Below are 16,519 nucleotides of genomic sequence, written 5' to 3'. Positions count from 1 at the left end.
TTTGTACAGGGTTTTGTACAGGAGGTATGTACGGGATTATATATAGGAGTCATTACAGGGAGTTATGTACGAGGTTATGTCAAGACGGTAGACGGAGCTCCAGCTTCAGTAAAGGGTGTACACGGAGTGCCAGCTTCAGTATAAAGCCGTAAACAGAGTATCAGCCTCAGTATAAAGCTGTAGACGGAGCCCCAGCTTCAGTACAAGGATGTAAGAGTAAAAAAAAGTGAAGGTTTAAAGTAAAGGACAACAGTATTCACCAAACAATTTATTGACATACAAAATAGGCTCCATTGACCTCTTGGTTTGGACACACAAACAAGAATTGTTCGTAAGGCAGACGAGGTGTGCGATGCCATAAAAGTCCAGATGGCAGACAGTGGACAGGCAGCACCCAGAGTACACTGCCGCATGCACTGCCACACACACTCGTTGAGCAACACATGAGCATGATAAAGCGCCTCGAGTTGGGACGCTTACCCGTATTTACAAACATCCGACATGGGGTATATGGTACATCTGTCTCACCACTGAATAGTTTTAGTATAACTGGTATATACAAAATAACAAGAAGACAAAGTCATCAAATATCCCCCGCAATGGCAAAATATTCTTTACGAATATGTCTGTGACCTATGATTATGTTATATGTTTTGGTGTGGAAGGAGAGCACTGAAAGCTTTGAAAGTTCTGATCTAACAAAGAGAACTACCGAGAATTTCAAATGAAGCCCTCATGGTTGCCATAGAAACACACAAGAAAAACCAAAATCTTATTCAGAAATTTGAAACTACCAAAAGGCACAAGTTCATCACTAGACTTACCCATATTTAAAATTTGGTGATGAACCAGTGAACAGTTTTTAAGTTCTGGAGCACTACCACCAATTTCAGTCAAACTTGCCATGGAAACGCCAAAAGTACTTTGTTAAGATATCCAAAACTACCAAAAGGCACAAGGAGACAACCAGATCTATCTATACGCCATGTTTGCGGAAGAAACATTGAACGGTTTTAGTGTTCTGCTCAGGAAAAGACAATTGTGTACGCACGGACGGACGGACCGAGCCCATTTTAATATCCTCGACAAACGCATTGTGGAGGATAAAAACATTCTTTATGCTCCTAAACTTCCGATAATTAACATGCACTAACTGTGAAGTTAAACAGTACATACATGGCTGCCCCCGAGTGGTCACTCACGGCCACATATCAGCCTGTAGCCATCTCACCATCCTCCGCTTGTAGTGACTGTACACCCATACATGTGGAACTTCATCACTGACGTCGTTGTAGCAAGAAGCATTATGCTGTAGCCATATTTTGATTGTGAATAATTTCTGTACAATACATACTAGACACCAATGTAGTGACCACAGGGGGATCTAGCACCTCTTTGCTCTTGCACATTGTGTGACAGTCACGTCGACAGGACCATCACAGATCTGCTGGTACTAAACTGGTTTTGTGGAACTGATACCTGATTTAAGAACACCCACAACATTTTCATGTTCCTCTCATCGATGGATTTCAAACATACGAACACAACCGAGACACAGCCTCGTGTGACTGACAGAATATGTTATACAGCTGATTGTTGTACGTCCCAATCACTCATAAATGTCCTCTGTAACAGTAACATCTGTATACTCAGTAGGGGCCTCGTTGTGGTCAAGAGGTCATGACGGCGAATACAGAATTACATTCTCTATGACATCGCAATGATGTCACAGTCATAATCAGTGCCTGAGCGATCTCAGCACACACATGAGTGTAGTAGCCATGGCGCATGTCCGGATGTTGACCACATTGATGGAGGGAGCCCGGTTCGCTGTTGGGGAGGTAGCGCCCCTTGTCGAGAGGAGACTGGGTGTACTTGATGTGTAAAGCGGAGGGTAAGTACCTGAAACAAACATGGAAATTCCCACATGGCGCTTCCAGCTGGATGATACATAATGAACCATGAGGTGCAACAGCTCAAGATGGCAGGGTAGTTGGTAGAAATGTAGAAGATGCCCAGTGTTAGGACATCCACCCAGTTCATCAAATACATATCACTATAAATACAAAGAGTAATCAGAAATATAACATACGTTACACATGACTCCCTAGTGTCCCCAGTGAAATACAGCATAACAGTCCGCGGTTGGGTATAAGCTCCCTCTAATCCGAATTCAGACACTCAAATATGGCCGTAAAACATGAACTTGACAGGAAACGAATGCGATGCGAAGTGTATAGAAAGACAGACGGATTTGACAGCCGGGGAAAGGATGGGTTTAGGCATATAGAGAGAGGCGCGTTTGATAGCAGAGGGACGGGGTTGTGGACATAAAAAGAGAGACATGTTTGCAAGAAATGAAACGCGATTCCCTGTACTTACGATCCCCCTGGTTGTTGACACGTGTTCCCTGGGTGGCGTGCTGGCACTCACTGGGGTCGCCGCGTCTGGAACAATGTAGAACTAATAACGTGTGTCCACCTTGCTGTAAACGAGCAAACGTGCCAACATGACTCTGTAATTCTTTACCATGTCAGCTTGTATATATCACTACCCATCCAGGATGGCACCGGTCATCAGTAACCCAGGCTTGTCGTAAGAGTCAACAAACGGCATCTTGTGGTCGGGATTGGTGACGTGTCACATGTCATTGTATCCAAAATGAGTAGATTGATGATCATGCTGTTGATCATTGGATTGTTAGGTTTAGACTCTATTATTTACAGACTGCCGCCATATAGCTGGAATATTGCTGACTGTGGCGTTTAACATCAGTCAAAGCAAATCCTTACCGAGTCCGAGTTAACATCTCACCACCCTCCTTACCGTGTTGGATCTACCAGCTTGTACACTTTACCACCGGTTCCTGCCGCAGACTCAGTTCCAGTCGAGAGTAAATATATTTCTCCTGAAATAGGAACATATCGATATTTATGAGACTTCACAGTTTGAGTTGAATGTTCATATTATTGACCAACCAGAAACGTTCTCACCTTCTTCATCCTCGCCAAAGGAAATGACGTAACGTTCGTAGTGACCAATCAAACCGTTGAGACAGATGTCAGGCTCGCACATGAATATTTCTTTGTTGTGCCATTCGCCGGACGCGTTCTTCGTCAAAGCGAACAGCTGCCTGACAAAACAAATAACGCGGTCACTACTTTGTGTTGGTGATTATCGTCATATTATCTGTCATCATAGTTTACAGCTTGCATTACCCAGTTCACTGTTGACATTCAGTACCCTTAACCCGGTTAAGAATGTCCTTCAGAATGCCAAACGTGTCTAAAACATACCAGTGGTTATATAATTAATCCGCAATTCAATACCCACCTATCACCCACACTAATGTTCAATAATACCCAATACCTCTTACAGTCAAATACGCAGTGTCCACTACAGGCAACACTGAAACCCAATAACCCCATAGTCAATGCTGAACCACATACCACATAGTCAATGCTAAACCCAAATACCACATGGAGCCAATGCTGAACCCCAGTCCCCTGTACAGTCAAAGTAGAACCCCAATACCCCCTACAATCAATGCTAAACCCCAATACCCTAACAGTCAGTGCTGATCCCCAATACCCCTACATTTAATGAAGAACCCCAATACCCCCTACAGCCAATGCTAAATTCCAATACCCCAAGAGTCAGTGCTGATCCCCAATACCACCTACAGCCAATGCTGAACCCCTAGTACCTCCTACAGTCAATGGTGAGACCCAATACCCCTTACAGTCAATGTTGAACCCCAGTATCCTGTACAGACGAAGCTGACCCCCAACACACTGTACAGTCAATGCTGAACCCCAATACCACGCACAGTCAATGCTGAACCCCAATACACAGAACAGTCAATGCTGGAAGGAAGTACCCTGTGAATCGAGTTGCCATCAATATATCCCTGAGATGGAAGACTTTCAGTGTTGTATCATGGACTTAAGTCCATACTGACGGGTTTCCCTGATGCCCAGCCTAGGTGGTAGGGTGATTATGAAGGAAGACACCACCTACCCGAACATGTAGTCGGCGTAAAAGTACATGCCATTCAGGTTGGGGCTCTCACATCCTCGGTAGAAGACACCACCCGTCACAGACTTGCCCACACGGTGGGGATAGGCAAATACTGGCAGTTCTTCTGGACCTGAAAGATTGGACATTTGTTAGAGTCATGCTCTGCACACAATCATAAAGATTCAAACCCCACTACACTTTCTCAGTAATGTACAGATAATCGCTTGATTACAGCCGATTCTCGAACTGGTTATTGTTGGATTTACCTATGTTTCCGCATGTGTTTTCATCAAAACACTGGAATCCTTCTCGCGAATTCCAGCCGTAGTTAGCTCCCTTTTTCACCAGATCTATTTCCTCCCAAGCTGATTGGCCCACGTCACCACACAATATCCGACCTCTGCCTTCTCCTGAAGAGGGAAGGGCGGTATAAATTTGAGTGCATTTATGTCTGTAAGGGGAGGGGCTATATTAACTCTGTGTATTTACATCAGTGAAAGGAGGTGATATAGTAAGTGTGTGTATTTACGCCCATAAGTGGAGGGGCAATATTCAGTGTGTATTAACCTGAGTAAGGGAAAGGCTACAGTAAGTGTGTAATAATGTCAGTAAATACAGTGGTAACATTTAGTGTGTATTTACGTCAGGATGCGTGCGCGTGTGTGAGGGGAGGGGCAATAGTAAGTGTGTGTATTTAGTTAGAAGGGGAATGATTATGTGGGAGGTTGGAGGGAGTGTGTGTATATATGTCAGTAAGGGAAGGTCCTAAAGCATGTGTGTGCGCGCGCGTGTGGTTATGTAAATTGAGCGACTATAGTAAGTGTGTGTATTTACATCAGTATGGGGAGGGATTAAAGTGTCCAGTGTGTGTAAGAGGAGTGTGTGTGTAAGAGGAGGGACAATAGTAAGTATGTAAGTATGTGTAACTATGTTAGTAAGGGGGGGGGGTGTCTATAGTAAGTATGTGTATTTACGTCAGCAAGGGAGGGGCTATAGCAAGTGTGTGGGAGGGGTAAGGGGAGGGGCCATAGTAAGCGTGTGTATTTACGCCAGTGAGGGGAGGGGCTATTGTAAGTGTGGGCATTTACGTCAGTAAGGCGAGGGGCTATTGTAAGTGTGTGTATTTACGTCAGTAAGGGGAGGGGCTATTGTAAGAGTGTGTATTTACGTAAGTAAGGCGAGGGGCTATTGTAAGTGTGTGTATTTACGTCAGTAAGGGGAGGGGCTATTGTAAGAGTGTGTATTTACGTCAGTAAGGGGAGGGGCTATAGCAAGTGTGTGTATTTAAGTCAGTAAGGGGAGGGGCTATAGTAAGTGTGTGTATTTACGTCAGTAAGGGGTAGTGTACGGAGTGTGTGGGGAAGGGCTATGCTAAGTCTGTAGTAAGTATCTGTATTTACTTATTTACGTCAGCAAGGGAAGAGTCTACATTGGAAGTGTGTACATGGGTCAGCAAAGAGAGGCACGTACGTGTATCTAGGTCAACAAAGGAGGAGTTACATTGAGAGTGAGTATTTTCTGTCAGTAGGGGACGACCTACATTAAAGGTGTGTACTTGGGTCAGTAAGGGGAACAGGCTTCAATAGTATGTTGTCGAATCCCTACCAGTTTGTCGGTCACCCCGATCCTTGCCGCATCTCCATATGTTCCGGACGCCGTAAGCGTAGATCTCCGGGAGGGTGTCGTCCTCGTTGATGAAGGGGTTGTCGGGGGGAATGGAGTAGGGCATGCTGGGGTTAGGAGTGTCCACATCTAGGCGTAGTATCTTCCCCAGGTGTACCGATCTGTACAAAAAGGAGCTCATAGAACACTCCACTAATTCATATAATATATTTACATCTTTGAAGTGCTTGTCAGTCACAGGCAGCCAAGATTAACCAAGTCTGACACTATTGCCACTCGGCTACTCTGGCTACTCTGGCTACTCTGTCAAGTGCGAAAACTGCCTGTTGTCTCCATCATACACATCAGAGTCGGTTAAGGTAGCCTCAGGAGATTCTATCCATCTAGTGGTGGTCTCTGGTCTGTAGCATAGAGCCCAGACACCAATTGAAGTCAAGCAACCAGTCGGTGCATGTATCACCATGTTGCAAGCTCGACTCCGGAGACATTCTTGGACTTCTCTCCTGTCCCACAATTCGTGACCACAAGTGTTCTCACTTTAGGTATGTTAGTTTGTCCAAAAATGCCCTTTGTACCCATCAGTAAAATGGGTAACTGGCAGGATAATTGGTATGACTATTGACCTTCTTGCGCCTCAGAGGCTGAATGCCTTCGTGGTACGGACATCTCTCAATGCTTGACACACGTGTTTACAGTGATATTCAGAAGCGGTGCCGTAACATGACAGAAATTTCAAACAATTCTCAAATTAATCATCAAGAAAAAAAATATTCCCTACAGTGTTGTCACGACAGTGATGACAAGTTTGTGTAGATGGTGTCGTTGCAGATGTTGCTCACGTTGGCGGACGGCAACATGACACTGTATATGAATTCCACAAACAATCAAAATTCTTGGGACTGGTCGTTTAAACATGGACACCACGGCGATACAACAGCTGTATTGACAACACACGGCTGGGTCTCTGTGGGGTGCTGAGATGGTCGCCCGATACTGATCATTACTCGGCTAACTGTTGTAATACACTGAGTTACAATATCAGTATTACAGGCCCAGATTGCAGATGCTAATACTGCAACAATCGTCCGTGTTTTCCATACTGGACATATTAATTCAGCTAGTTGCTGTTTACACTACTGTTTTGTTGTGTGGAACACTGTCACTGTCACGTGTGGTGTAGTACGTAGCCGTCAGCCATATTCCAGCACCATCGTGGCATCGGGCAACTAGCCAGATCTTGGTCGATCAATACTCGTGAAACAATATCCGTGACATAAGTTATGTATTTTCTGTTTATCATGACAAATAATGGGTTTTTTTTAAATAAACTGGTCTGTCTTTCATCAAGGTGGGATCGTGACCGCGTTGCCTGGGGCATGTATCTGTTAAAGACAGATTCTGAAATCAGTCATTCTCTTTCGTGAAATGACTAAGCGGGTCAGCCTATCAATATAGTTCAGTCATATCAGGAAATTTCGTTTCATATTCACAATTTGACTGTAACATTTCCACATCTGTATCCAGTAGGTTGCAGAGCAAACGTATGTCAGGAACGAACACGGAACAATGTATGGCATTTGAGATACGTCGGCATACAATAATTTTCCAGTTTTGATGATTCTGCTGATGTGGCGATACCGCACTCACAATCTGATCAATACAGGGATCCACAGTGTCACAGTTTACCCCCATCCTACACAATGTGTGTGTCACACCGCTGGCCATTCCTTGGCGCCCCATCCATCGTGCAGACAGTGTGTTTCAAACAGTCAGCCAGTGAATGGCGTCCTTGCCTTCCTACACACGTGTCACAACCTCCGGCCACCCGATTCCGTTATTCGCCTCTCACGACAAGCCTGGGATACTGAAGGCTAATATGCCAGCGCGGATCTACACAGCATGATGTATGAATGTGGAGAGGTGAACACACGTGTGGATGAATGAATGTAGTAACAATGCAGCTGATATTTATAATTACTTGTTCTGGGCGAAGCCGTGAGGGTCTGCCGCTGCCCCGCCGTCCCCAACAAACAGATACAAGTAGCGATCATCTCCGAACAGCAACTGCAGAATACAAACGGAGACGTGGTATGACTCGTTAAATAAAACGTATCCCAAGGCGGCGAATAACAACTGTGAATTGAGGCATTGTACACTTGTTCAATCATCTAGACTTGAGTTGTACTATTTTTATTATTTATTTCCTATGGCGAGACTATAGCTTGGTCCAAGCTACAGAGCGCCACTTAGAATAGTGGTATACTAACAATTACTTCCTCTCCACGTTTCCGGGCTCTACACGTATGAAGGAGTAAGTGAGTGAGTGAGTGAGTGAGTTTAGTTTTATGCCACATTCAGCAATATTTCAGCCATATGCGGGAGGTCTGTACATAATCGAGTCTGGGCCAGACAAGCCAGTGATCAACAGCATGAGCATCGATCTGCGCAACTGGGAACCGATGAGGTGTTAACCATGCCAGCGAGCCTGACCACACGATCCCGTTAGTCGCCTCTTACGACAAGTATAGTCCGAATAAGTCGCCTTTCATGGCAAGCATTGGTTGCTGAAGACTTATTCTACTGCGGACCTTCACGGGTTTATGTATGAAGGAATGGAAGCTACTACTCGAGAAGGATACCTCATATCTCAAGAGTTGTTCAGAATGTAGCCAACGTGTTATACGACAAGTGGTGTAAGTGGCAGGCACATGTGAAGTAGAATGTTTCTTGCTGTCACATTGCACTATCTAAGTTGAACTATTTAAGACTTATCTCAAATGTGTTTTTCAACCAAAATGTTTTTGAAATACTCTTGTCTGGCATTCGTCCTAGTAGCGGCCTCCTGGGCTCACTACGGCTAAATCAACTCTTACCTCGCCTCCGTTGTGGTTCCAGTAAGGCTCCAAGACCTCCAAAAGAATTCTCTCCGTGTCAAGGTCAGCTCTGTTTGGGTCGTCTTGTGACACGTGGATCTCGCTGATGCGGATCTTATGGTCAATAGGAATATCTCCGCCGTAGAAGTTCAAGTCGTCATGGTCCTGAAGATGTGTCGAGTAGTACACGAAGAATCTGCCGTTGTCGGCGAAGTTCGGATGGAATGCAATTGAAAAGAATCCTCGTTCATCTCCTCGACGAGCACTGACCTTGACCTTGTTAGTGATATCAAGGAATGGAGTTGGAAGTCCTGTCTTGTTCCGGGGAAAGTAGATATGAACAAATCCCAGCTGCTCACCAACAAACAGCCTTCCAGATCCGTCCCCGGCATGTCGTGCGACGATGGGGTTCCTCATGCCATGGAGGTGTTGCTCTAGACACAGACACCCCTCCGTGTTGACCTGGGTGTTGTTGATTTGGTCAGTAAAAAGCGGGTTGGTCAGGAGGTCCGGGTAGCAGTAGTCTATGTCCGAGGGAATGGCCACGGCCTGGCAGAACCCCTGTCTCGTGCTGAAGGATGGCGACCTGGCAAGTTCAGAGTCTATATATGGCACAACCTCTTTACATGTGTTGTAGAAGGTGTTACAGTAAGGTCGACACAGACCTGGAAACTTCCGGGGATTCTGGGTAGCCTCTGCGTCGTAGATATGGGCAGCGTATGGGGAGCAGTATTGGCACAACAACTCTTCCACGTAGTGTCCGCAAGTGCTCCATCGGTCACCCAGCCGTCTCTGTATGTTGTCCCGGCGCTGTCGCAAGGCGTCATGATCAGCCTCCGTGCAACATCCGAAGTCAGTGTACTGGGGACAGAAGTTGTTGTTGCCCCCCGCCTGAAAGGGGGGTCGGTAGTCCAGGCACTGAGGGTGAGGCGACACTGTGATGAGACACGTGGTGAAGAGGACTAGTAGAGGTATTGTGTCGCCCATCTCGACCATGTTGGTGACGTGAGATATGAAGTGCCAAGTAACACCACGTGGGTCTTGGTGAGAGTATTTCCCCGTACCTTCCGCTGGAACAGATCACTAGTGGAATCAGTCAAACAGACATGGAATGTTTGGATTGATCTAAAAGACATGGAATGTTTTAAACTGACCTACTGTACATTACCTACTCTCTACTAATCCACACACCCACACGCAAAAAATACCTCTTGTCACATTTCAAAGTAGGATTAGGAAAACATTTTCCAACAGCTGATGTGCAAAGGTTCATCAAGTACATTCATCTAAATATAGACGGGTGTTTCAGTAAATTCACATCACTGGGTAACGACTGCTAACACTGTGGTAATCGAACATGAGATCTGTGCGAGCTTTGGAGCATTTCTGGCCACCAAATCGTGGGAATTGAGGAAACATTAACATTCCTGGTACCCATGAAACTGAAAATATATATATTTCTGCATATCCGATCCTGAACAGTAGGAGTATGGTCAAATCTATCTTCCAGACACTAGACGGTTTCTGTCCATCTAAAAAATCTAAGAAAATACCTTTTTGGAGGTCTTAAGGGGCCAGTTTATGGCGTGTCAGAAAATATAACTGAATGATACAAACTAGATGATACCAGCGCTCCCCGCGAAGTCCTCGTCTCGGGTCGGGAAGATAAGCAACATAAGGTTAGTGTCTTGAAACGATGTTTCCCCCGAACAAGGCGACCTGATTTCATCTTCCCGGTACACGTTGGACTTTGTAATTTGGGTAGGAAGGATAAGAGAGGAGTCCATAGCTGGTAATCAATAGCAGGTGCACTGTGCTCCCCCTACCACTGAACTCACACTCAATCTAAATATGCTGTCAACTCTAAAATACATACAGTAAAAACCAATAACCAAACTTTTGTCCCGCGTGTGGAAACTTCATCCTATCATGATATGAAGAAGACTGACGGACGATCAAGCAGTTTCCGGTCAGCCGTTTATTGATCAGGGAGGATGCATGACTTGCGGTCCCCCTCCCGTGTCTTGACTCTAACTGACGGTCAAGAAGGTGCCAGGAATGTATCAAGTATAAACCGACATATGCTCAGAATATCATGTCAGCAGAAAAGCTAAGACTACAACTTGCCCGCAACATGCCCGCCTCATATCCGTCGATTGCTCCGAGATTTCGTAATTGACCAAACGTTTTCACGCAACAGCGACACGCACACTTTGCAGACACGAACACATGTTAAGTTTTTTCCTTTTTTTTTTTTTTTTTTTTGAAGGGGGTGGGGGTGGGGGTTTGCCGGTGTCTAACTTCGCACTCCGATATTCTACTGATAGGTTACAGCGTTGAGACAGGAAATCCTGAGATTCAGGGACATTGTTCTCCGCACACACTAACATGCACCAACCACAGCGGTTAGTCGAATGTTACGACAGAAAGAGGTTGCCAAAAATGAGTCTTAGCCGGCTCCTCCTACCACGCACTAAACACAAACCAAAATGCAAAACACATATGCATGTGTATGTTGCTTCAGATGACGATGTGACACGTTCAGGGAAGGAGGGCAGCCTCACTGTCCAAGGTCATAGGGTTGAAATATTTTTGAGCGGCGTAGAAACATATTCACTCATCCACTAACCATTCAAATCCGCAAATCATATTGCTATGTGCTACTTACACATACTACTTAGGCATGTTGTCCGGCGACCATAACACTGAAGTTCAGTATCTGAACATATGTAATTTGATAGTACTACGTAACGACCAATGAGAGACATTATAATAGACTACGTAACGACCAATGGGAGACCATCTAATAGACTACGTAACGACCAATGAGAGACATTATAATTGACTAAGTAACGACCAATGAGAGACAATATAATAGACTACGAAACGACCAATGGGAGACTATATAATAGACTACGTAACGACCAATGAGAGACATTATAATTGACTACGTAACGACCAATGAGAGACATTATAATAGACTACGTAACGACCAATGGGGGACCATCTAATAGACTACGTAACGACCAATGGGAGACCATATAACAGACTACGTAACGACCAATGAGAGACATTATAATTGACTAAGTAACGACCAATGAGAGACAATATAATAGACTACGAAACGACCAATGGGAGATCATATAATAGACTACGTAACGACCAATGAGAGACATTATAATTGACTACGTAACGACCAATGAGAGACATTATAATAGACTACGTAACGACCAATGAGAGACATTATAATTGACTAAGTAACGACCAATGAGAGACAATATAATAGACTACGAAACGACCAATGGGAGATCATATAATAGACTACGTAACGACCAATGGGAGACCTTATAAGAGACTACGTAACGACCAGTGGGAGACATTATAATAGACTATGTAACGACCAATGAAAGACCATATAATAGACTACATAACGACCAGTGAGAGACCTTATAATAGACTACGTAACGACCAATGGGAGACATTATAATAGACTATGTAACGACCAATGGGAGACATTATAAAAGACTACGAAACCACCAATGAGAGACATTATAATAGACTACGTAACGACCAATGGGAGACATTATAATAGACTATGTAACGACCAATGAGAGACATTATAATAGACTACGAAACGACCAATGATAGACATTATAATAGACTACGTAACGACCAATGGGAGACATCATAAAAGACTACGAAACGACCAATGGGAGACCATATTATAGACTACATAACGACCAATGAGAGACATTATAATAGACTACGTAACGACCAATGGGAGACCATATAATAGACTACATAACGACCAATGAGAGACATTATACTAGACTACGTAACGACCAATGGGAGACATTATAATAGACTATGTAACGACCAATGGGAGACATTATAATAGAGTACATAACGACCACTGAGAGACCTTATAATAGACTACTTAACGACCAATGGGAGACATTATAATAGACTATGTAACGACCAATGAGAGACATTATAAAAGACTACGAAACGACCAATGAGAGACATTATAATAGACTACGTAACGACCAATGGGAGACATCATAAAAGACTACGAAACGACCAATGAGAGACATTATAATAGACTTCGTAACGACCAATGAGAGACATTATAATAGACTTCGTAACGACCAATGAGAGACATTATAATAGAATACGAAACGACCAATGAGAGACATTATAATAGACTACGTAACGACCAATGGGAGACATCATAAAAGACTACGAAACGATCAATGGGAGACATTATAATAGACTTCGTAACGACCAATGAGAGACATTATAATAGACTACATAACGACCAATGGGAGACATTATAATAGACTACGTAACGACCAATGAGAGACCTTATAATAGACTACGTAACGACCAATGAGAGACATCATAAAAGACTACGAAACGACGATTGGAGACATTATAATAGACTACGTAACGACCAATGGGAGACCTTATAATAGACTACGTAACGACCAATGAGAGACATTATAATAGACTACGTAACGACCAATGGGAGACATTATAATAGACTACGTAACGACCAATGGGAGACATTATAATAGACTACGTAACGACCAATGAGAGACAATATAATAGACTACGTAACGACCAATGAGAGACATTATAATAGACTACGTAACGACCGATGGGAGACCATATAATAGACTACGTAACGACCAGTGAGAGACCATATAATAGACTACGTAACGACCAGTGAGAGACCTTATAATAGACTACGTAACGACCAATGAGAGACAATATAATAGACTACGTAACGACCAATGGGAGACATTATAATAGACTACGTAACGACCAATGAGAGACAATATAATAGACTACGTAACGACCAATGAGAGACATTATAATAGACTACGTAACGACCGATGGGAGACCATATAATAGACTACGTAACGACCAGTGAGAGACCATATAATAGACTACGTAACGACCAGTGAGAGACCATATAATAGACTACGTAACGACCAATGAGAGACCATATAATCTATTATACCGTCTCTGGTAACAAATAATCCCACTCAAACTGAAAAGAGCTCCCAGTGAGATGGGGGATTCAGAACCTGGGGCTCCTTTCACAAAGCAACCTTTACTACGGTTAGCCTTAACTCCTTAAGTCTAATATAAGGTAACCTAAGTGCAATGTTAAAGTATGGGAGTTAAATTAACCTTAGTGCATTAATTATGATTTCATGTGGCTTTCACATTGCTGGAAGGACTAGGCGGTAGGGAAAATAGTGCAGTTCATAGATTGTGAGGGAGACTCGGAGAATATGGGAAAATGTCAGTTGTTAGGAACAGTGTCCAGTCTTCAGCGTATGTCAAACGTGAAGGTCAAGGTCGTTGTGGCTGTAGTTCCCGCAAGGTCATCTGAGTGAGTCACAGAAGACATCATGACACACTGTAGATGCTACAAGTATTCCATTCTGAATTACATCAACAGAGTACATACACACGTGTTCCTGGCATTTCTCGAAACTATACAGTCATGATTTGAACGTTGAACTAAACGCCGAATGTGGTGTTCTACAAAAGAATAAGAAATATAATAAGAACGCCCAGTGTAGGTAGTGTAGGCTAACTTGGTGTTCTACAAAACATGAACTATCCGTCCAGTGTAGGTAGTGTAGGGTAACTTGGTGTTATACAAAAAATGAACTATACGCCCAGTGTAGGTAGTGTTGGCTAAACATGAACGCAGTTGTCTGACTGTTCCTAGTTTTCACAGCAACTGCTTCAACGTGACAATTGTCGTTAGGTAAGTGTCCGCATTCACACGCTCCAACAAATGTCTTCAAAGGTGTCAGACTTCAAAGCTGTCTTTGTATTAAATAACAGGCTTATGGTTTCAAGACGCTTCATTCAATTAAATCTGGGACCACACAAAGAGATATGGTCTCTGATCACACACACACAAACCCATATACTCAGTCATCCAGGAACCCAGTCACAGTCGAAGCTCTCTTTCTCAATACGACATTGGGTGTCAACAAAATATCAGGGGCGTGGTAACATTCTGCCTCGTGAAACAATAGTTCAAACTATGGTGTTATTTAACCTGCCCTAAATGCACGAGTTAGGGTATCAGTTGTTGTTTCAGCCTCCCAACAATGTGACGAGTAATTAGTTCTTATCTCCACACAGAGGTTGTTACCAGGATAAGACAGATACTGGCGGATCAGGTGGACAGTCTGTAGGCAGACAGTGCAGAAAATGGTCGGGACATGGGGTTTACAATTCAGATGAACGAGTTTTGAGATACTTTACATTTTCACATTGACACATGAAATTATATTTCACAAATCCCTTACCAAACTGACATACCATATTTTAATCGACAATTTGTCGAGTAATCTGTGGAAACCATACAACATATTTGCGCAGTCTGGAAAGAGTAATTTTGCCTAGTAAACTGAGATAGGCGAGCAATGTTCATCTGGATCTAATGGCACTGTCAAAGATCTAACGGAATGGCGTCCCACCGAGATGGGGTGTCTGAACTGAGACTTACAGAAGGCCTCGATGCCTCCTGGTGTTTGATACTCATAGCCAAGCAAACAAGCTTGGTAACACTCAGACATAAATTATACCCGCTTCAGTCACGACACCCTTTACTAATATTACTTAATTGCCCCCAAACAGAATTTCTTGATCAGAGATCACGTGTGTTATGTATTCCATGTGGTACTGCTTCAAGCTAACGACGCGAACATCTGCTGATGGTGAATGATCTCGAACCATGCTGGGAGAGAGGCAATAAAACCACGGTCACATGAGATCTCCTTGCTCACCTACTGACAACATCCTTAAAGATAACCGACATGAAAGAAAAATATCTTCAGACTAGAGACCACATAATAAAGGGTATTTTACACGGTCTCTGTTCACATATAATGCACGCACTGATGATGATGATGTTCGAAAAAAGCACGTCCCTTGCGGAGGACGTTGAGCTCCTCTCGCTGACACAGGAAGCTGTTTATTCTGCAACCTCGTCTCGAGGAGGACTTAAACATTAGTTGTAGGCTCCTCGTGGGATTGCCCGAGTACAAGGGCCACAAATATAGCCTCTCATTACTTCTGCACCATCCAGCGTCGTATAATAATAGTTACTCACATTTACTTATAATAGCATTGCCTCTATTACTAACTTCAAGTTTGGTCGTCTGACCGGTTTACGTTCAAGCACAACACAATACAAACAATTATTTACACACAAGAAGTGTTGAATGATGTGCCTCAGGGCTGTTGACACTCTGTACTGAGAAATCTCACTGAAGCGTGACTACTGTCAGCAAGTACCATATACCGACTCGCTCCACTAGACACGTCTGGTGAAGTGTTCTGTATACAGGACTAAGCTTTGTTACAAGAAGATGAAGAAATTATTCTTAACCTCTGTTGTGAAACGGCTTAAACAGATATGTGTCAAGAGTGTGTATGAACGTACTAGTTAACTGTACATTGATAATACTTGTTCCGAGTCACATCTCTGCTGTTTAAGAATGTAAGGTGGGGAATGGCAACTGTATTCTGCTGCCACTGACATGAATTATTTCAGGATATGATTTCTACTTCTGCAGATTATTTCTACTTATAGACATGGAAATATTGGTACATAAAATGCACGATCATCGGATGCAAACAAGTACCCCGCCGCTCCACTCTGTGTCGACAATCACCGTAGCGGAACCCTTGCCCGACTAGCTCCGAGTATGTTAACCCATTAGTAGTGTACGACACTGACCATCATCCTCAACATCCACACCGTCCCCATCTGTGACTACATCTCCGTGTTGACACTTACCTGCTCCAGACACCGTCAAATGGTCCCCATCTCCCGGCTCGCGGCCCAGATGTGCGTTACGAAACAAAACCGCGTATGGCAGCTGCTCTCGCTCCCGCTCCGCTGTCAACAAACTCGCAAATACACCTGCAAAGGGAGCTAACTCTATTACCAGCTTGGTTGATGT

General features: G+C 43.7%; 1 protein-coding gene across 2 annotated transcripts; it reads right to left on the bottom strand.

Annotated features, from left to right (window-relative positions):
- Positions 1-255: 255 nt before the first annotated feature.
- Positions 256-16,476, bottom strand: LOC137295053 (HHIP-like protein 1). 2 transcript variants are annotated; one of them, XM_067826320.1, is made up of 10 exons: positions 16,354-16,476; positions 8,517-9,599; positions 7,622-7,707; positions 5,626-5,804; positions 4,287-4,430; positions 4,021-4,150; positions 2,994-3,133; positions 2,827-2,908; positions 2,383-2,447; positions 256-1,902 (listed from the first exon to the last, which is right to left on the bottom strand). In XM_067826320.1, exons 2-10 carry the CDS (start codon positions 9,510-9,512, stop codon positions 1,739-1,741), a joined length of 1,986 nt encoding a protein of 661 aa, XP_067682421.1. In that variant the 5' UTR covers positions 9,513-9,599; positions 16,354-16,476; the 3' UTR covers positions 256-1,738. The 2 variants fall into 2 exon arrangements, with proteins under 2 accessions (XP_067682421.1, XP_067682422.1); XM_067826321.1 differs by having other exon boundaries at positions 8,517-9,586; positions 16,354-16,465.
- Between the last annotated feature and the right edge of the window lie 43 nt (positions 16,477-16,519).

This window comes from Haliotis asinina, chromosome 8, assembly GCF_037392515.1.
Source record: "Haliotis asinina isolate JCU_RB_2024 chromosome 8, JCU_Hal_asi_v2, whole genome shotgun sequence".
Lineage (NCBI taxonomy): Eukaryota > Metazoa > Mollusca > Gastropoda > Lepetellida > Haliotidae > Haliotis > Haliotis asinina.
The sequence above is the reverse complement of the archived record's forward strand: the minus strand, read 5'-3'. Positions and strand labels throughout refer to the sequence as shown.

Excerpts from the sequence above, each read along its gene's own strand:
- LOC137295053 (XM_067826320.1), bottom strand. The coding sequence starts at position 9,512 with ATGGTCGAGATGGGCGACACAATACCTCTACTAGTCCTCTTCACCACG. Across the intron at positions 7,708-8,516 it reads GGAACCACAACGGAGGCGAG|TTGCTGTTCGGAGATGATCG; the intron begins GTAAGAGTTGAT and ends TGTATTCTGCAG. Across the intron at positions 1,903-2,382 it reads TGTCAACAACCAGGGGGATC|GTACTTACCCTCCGCTTTAC; the intron begins GTAAGTACAGGG and ends TGTTTGTTTCAG.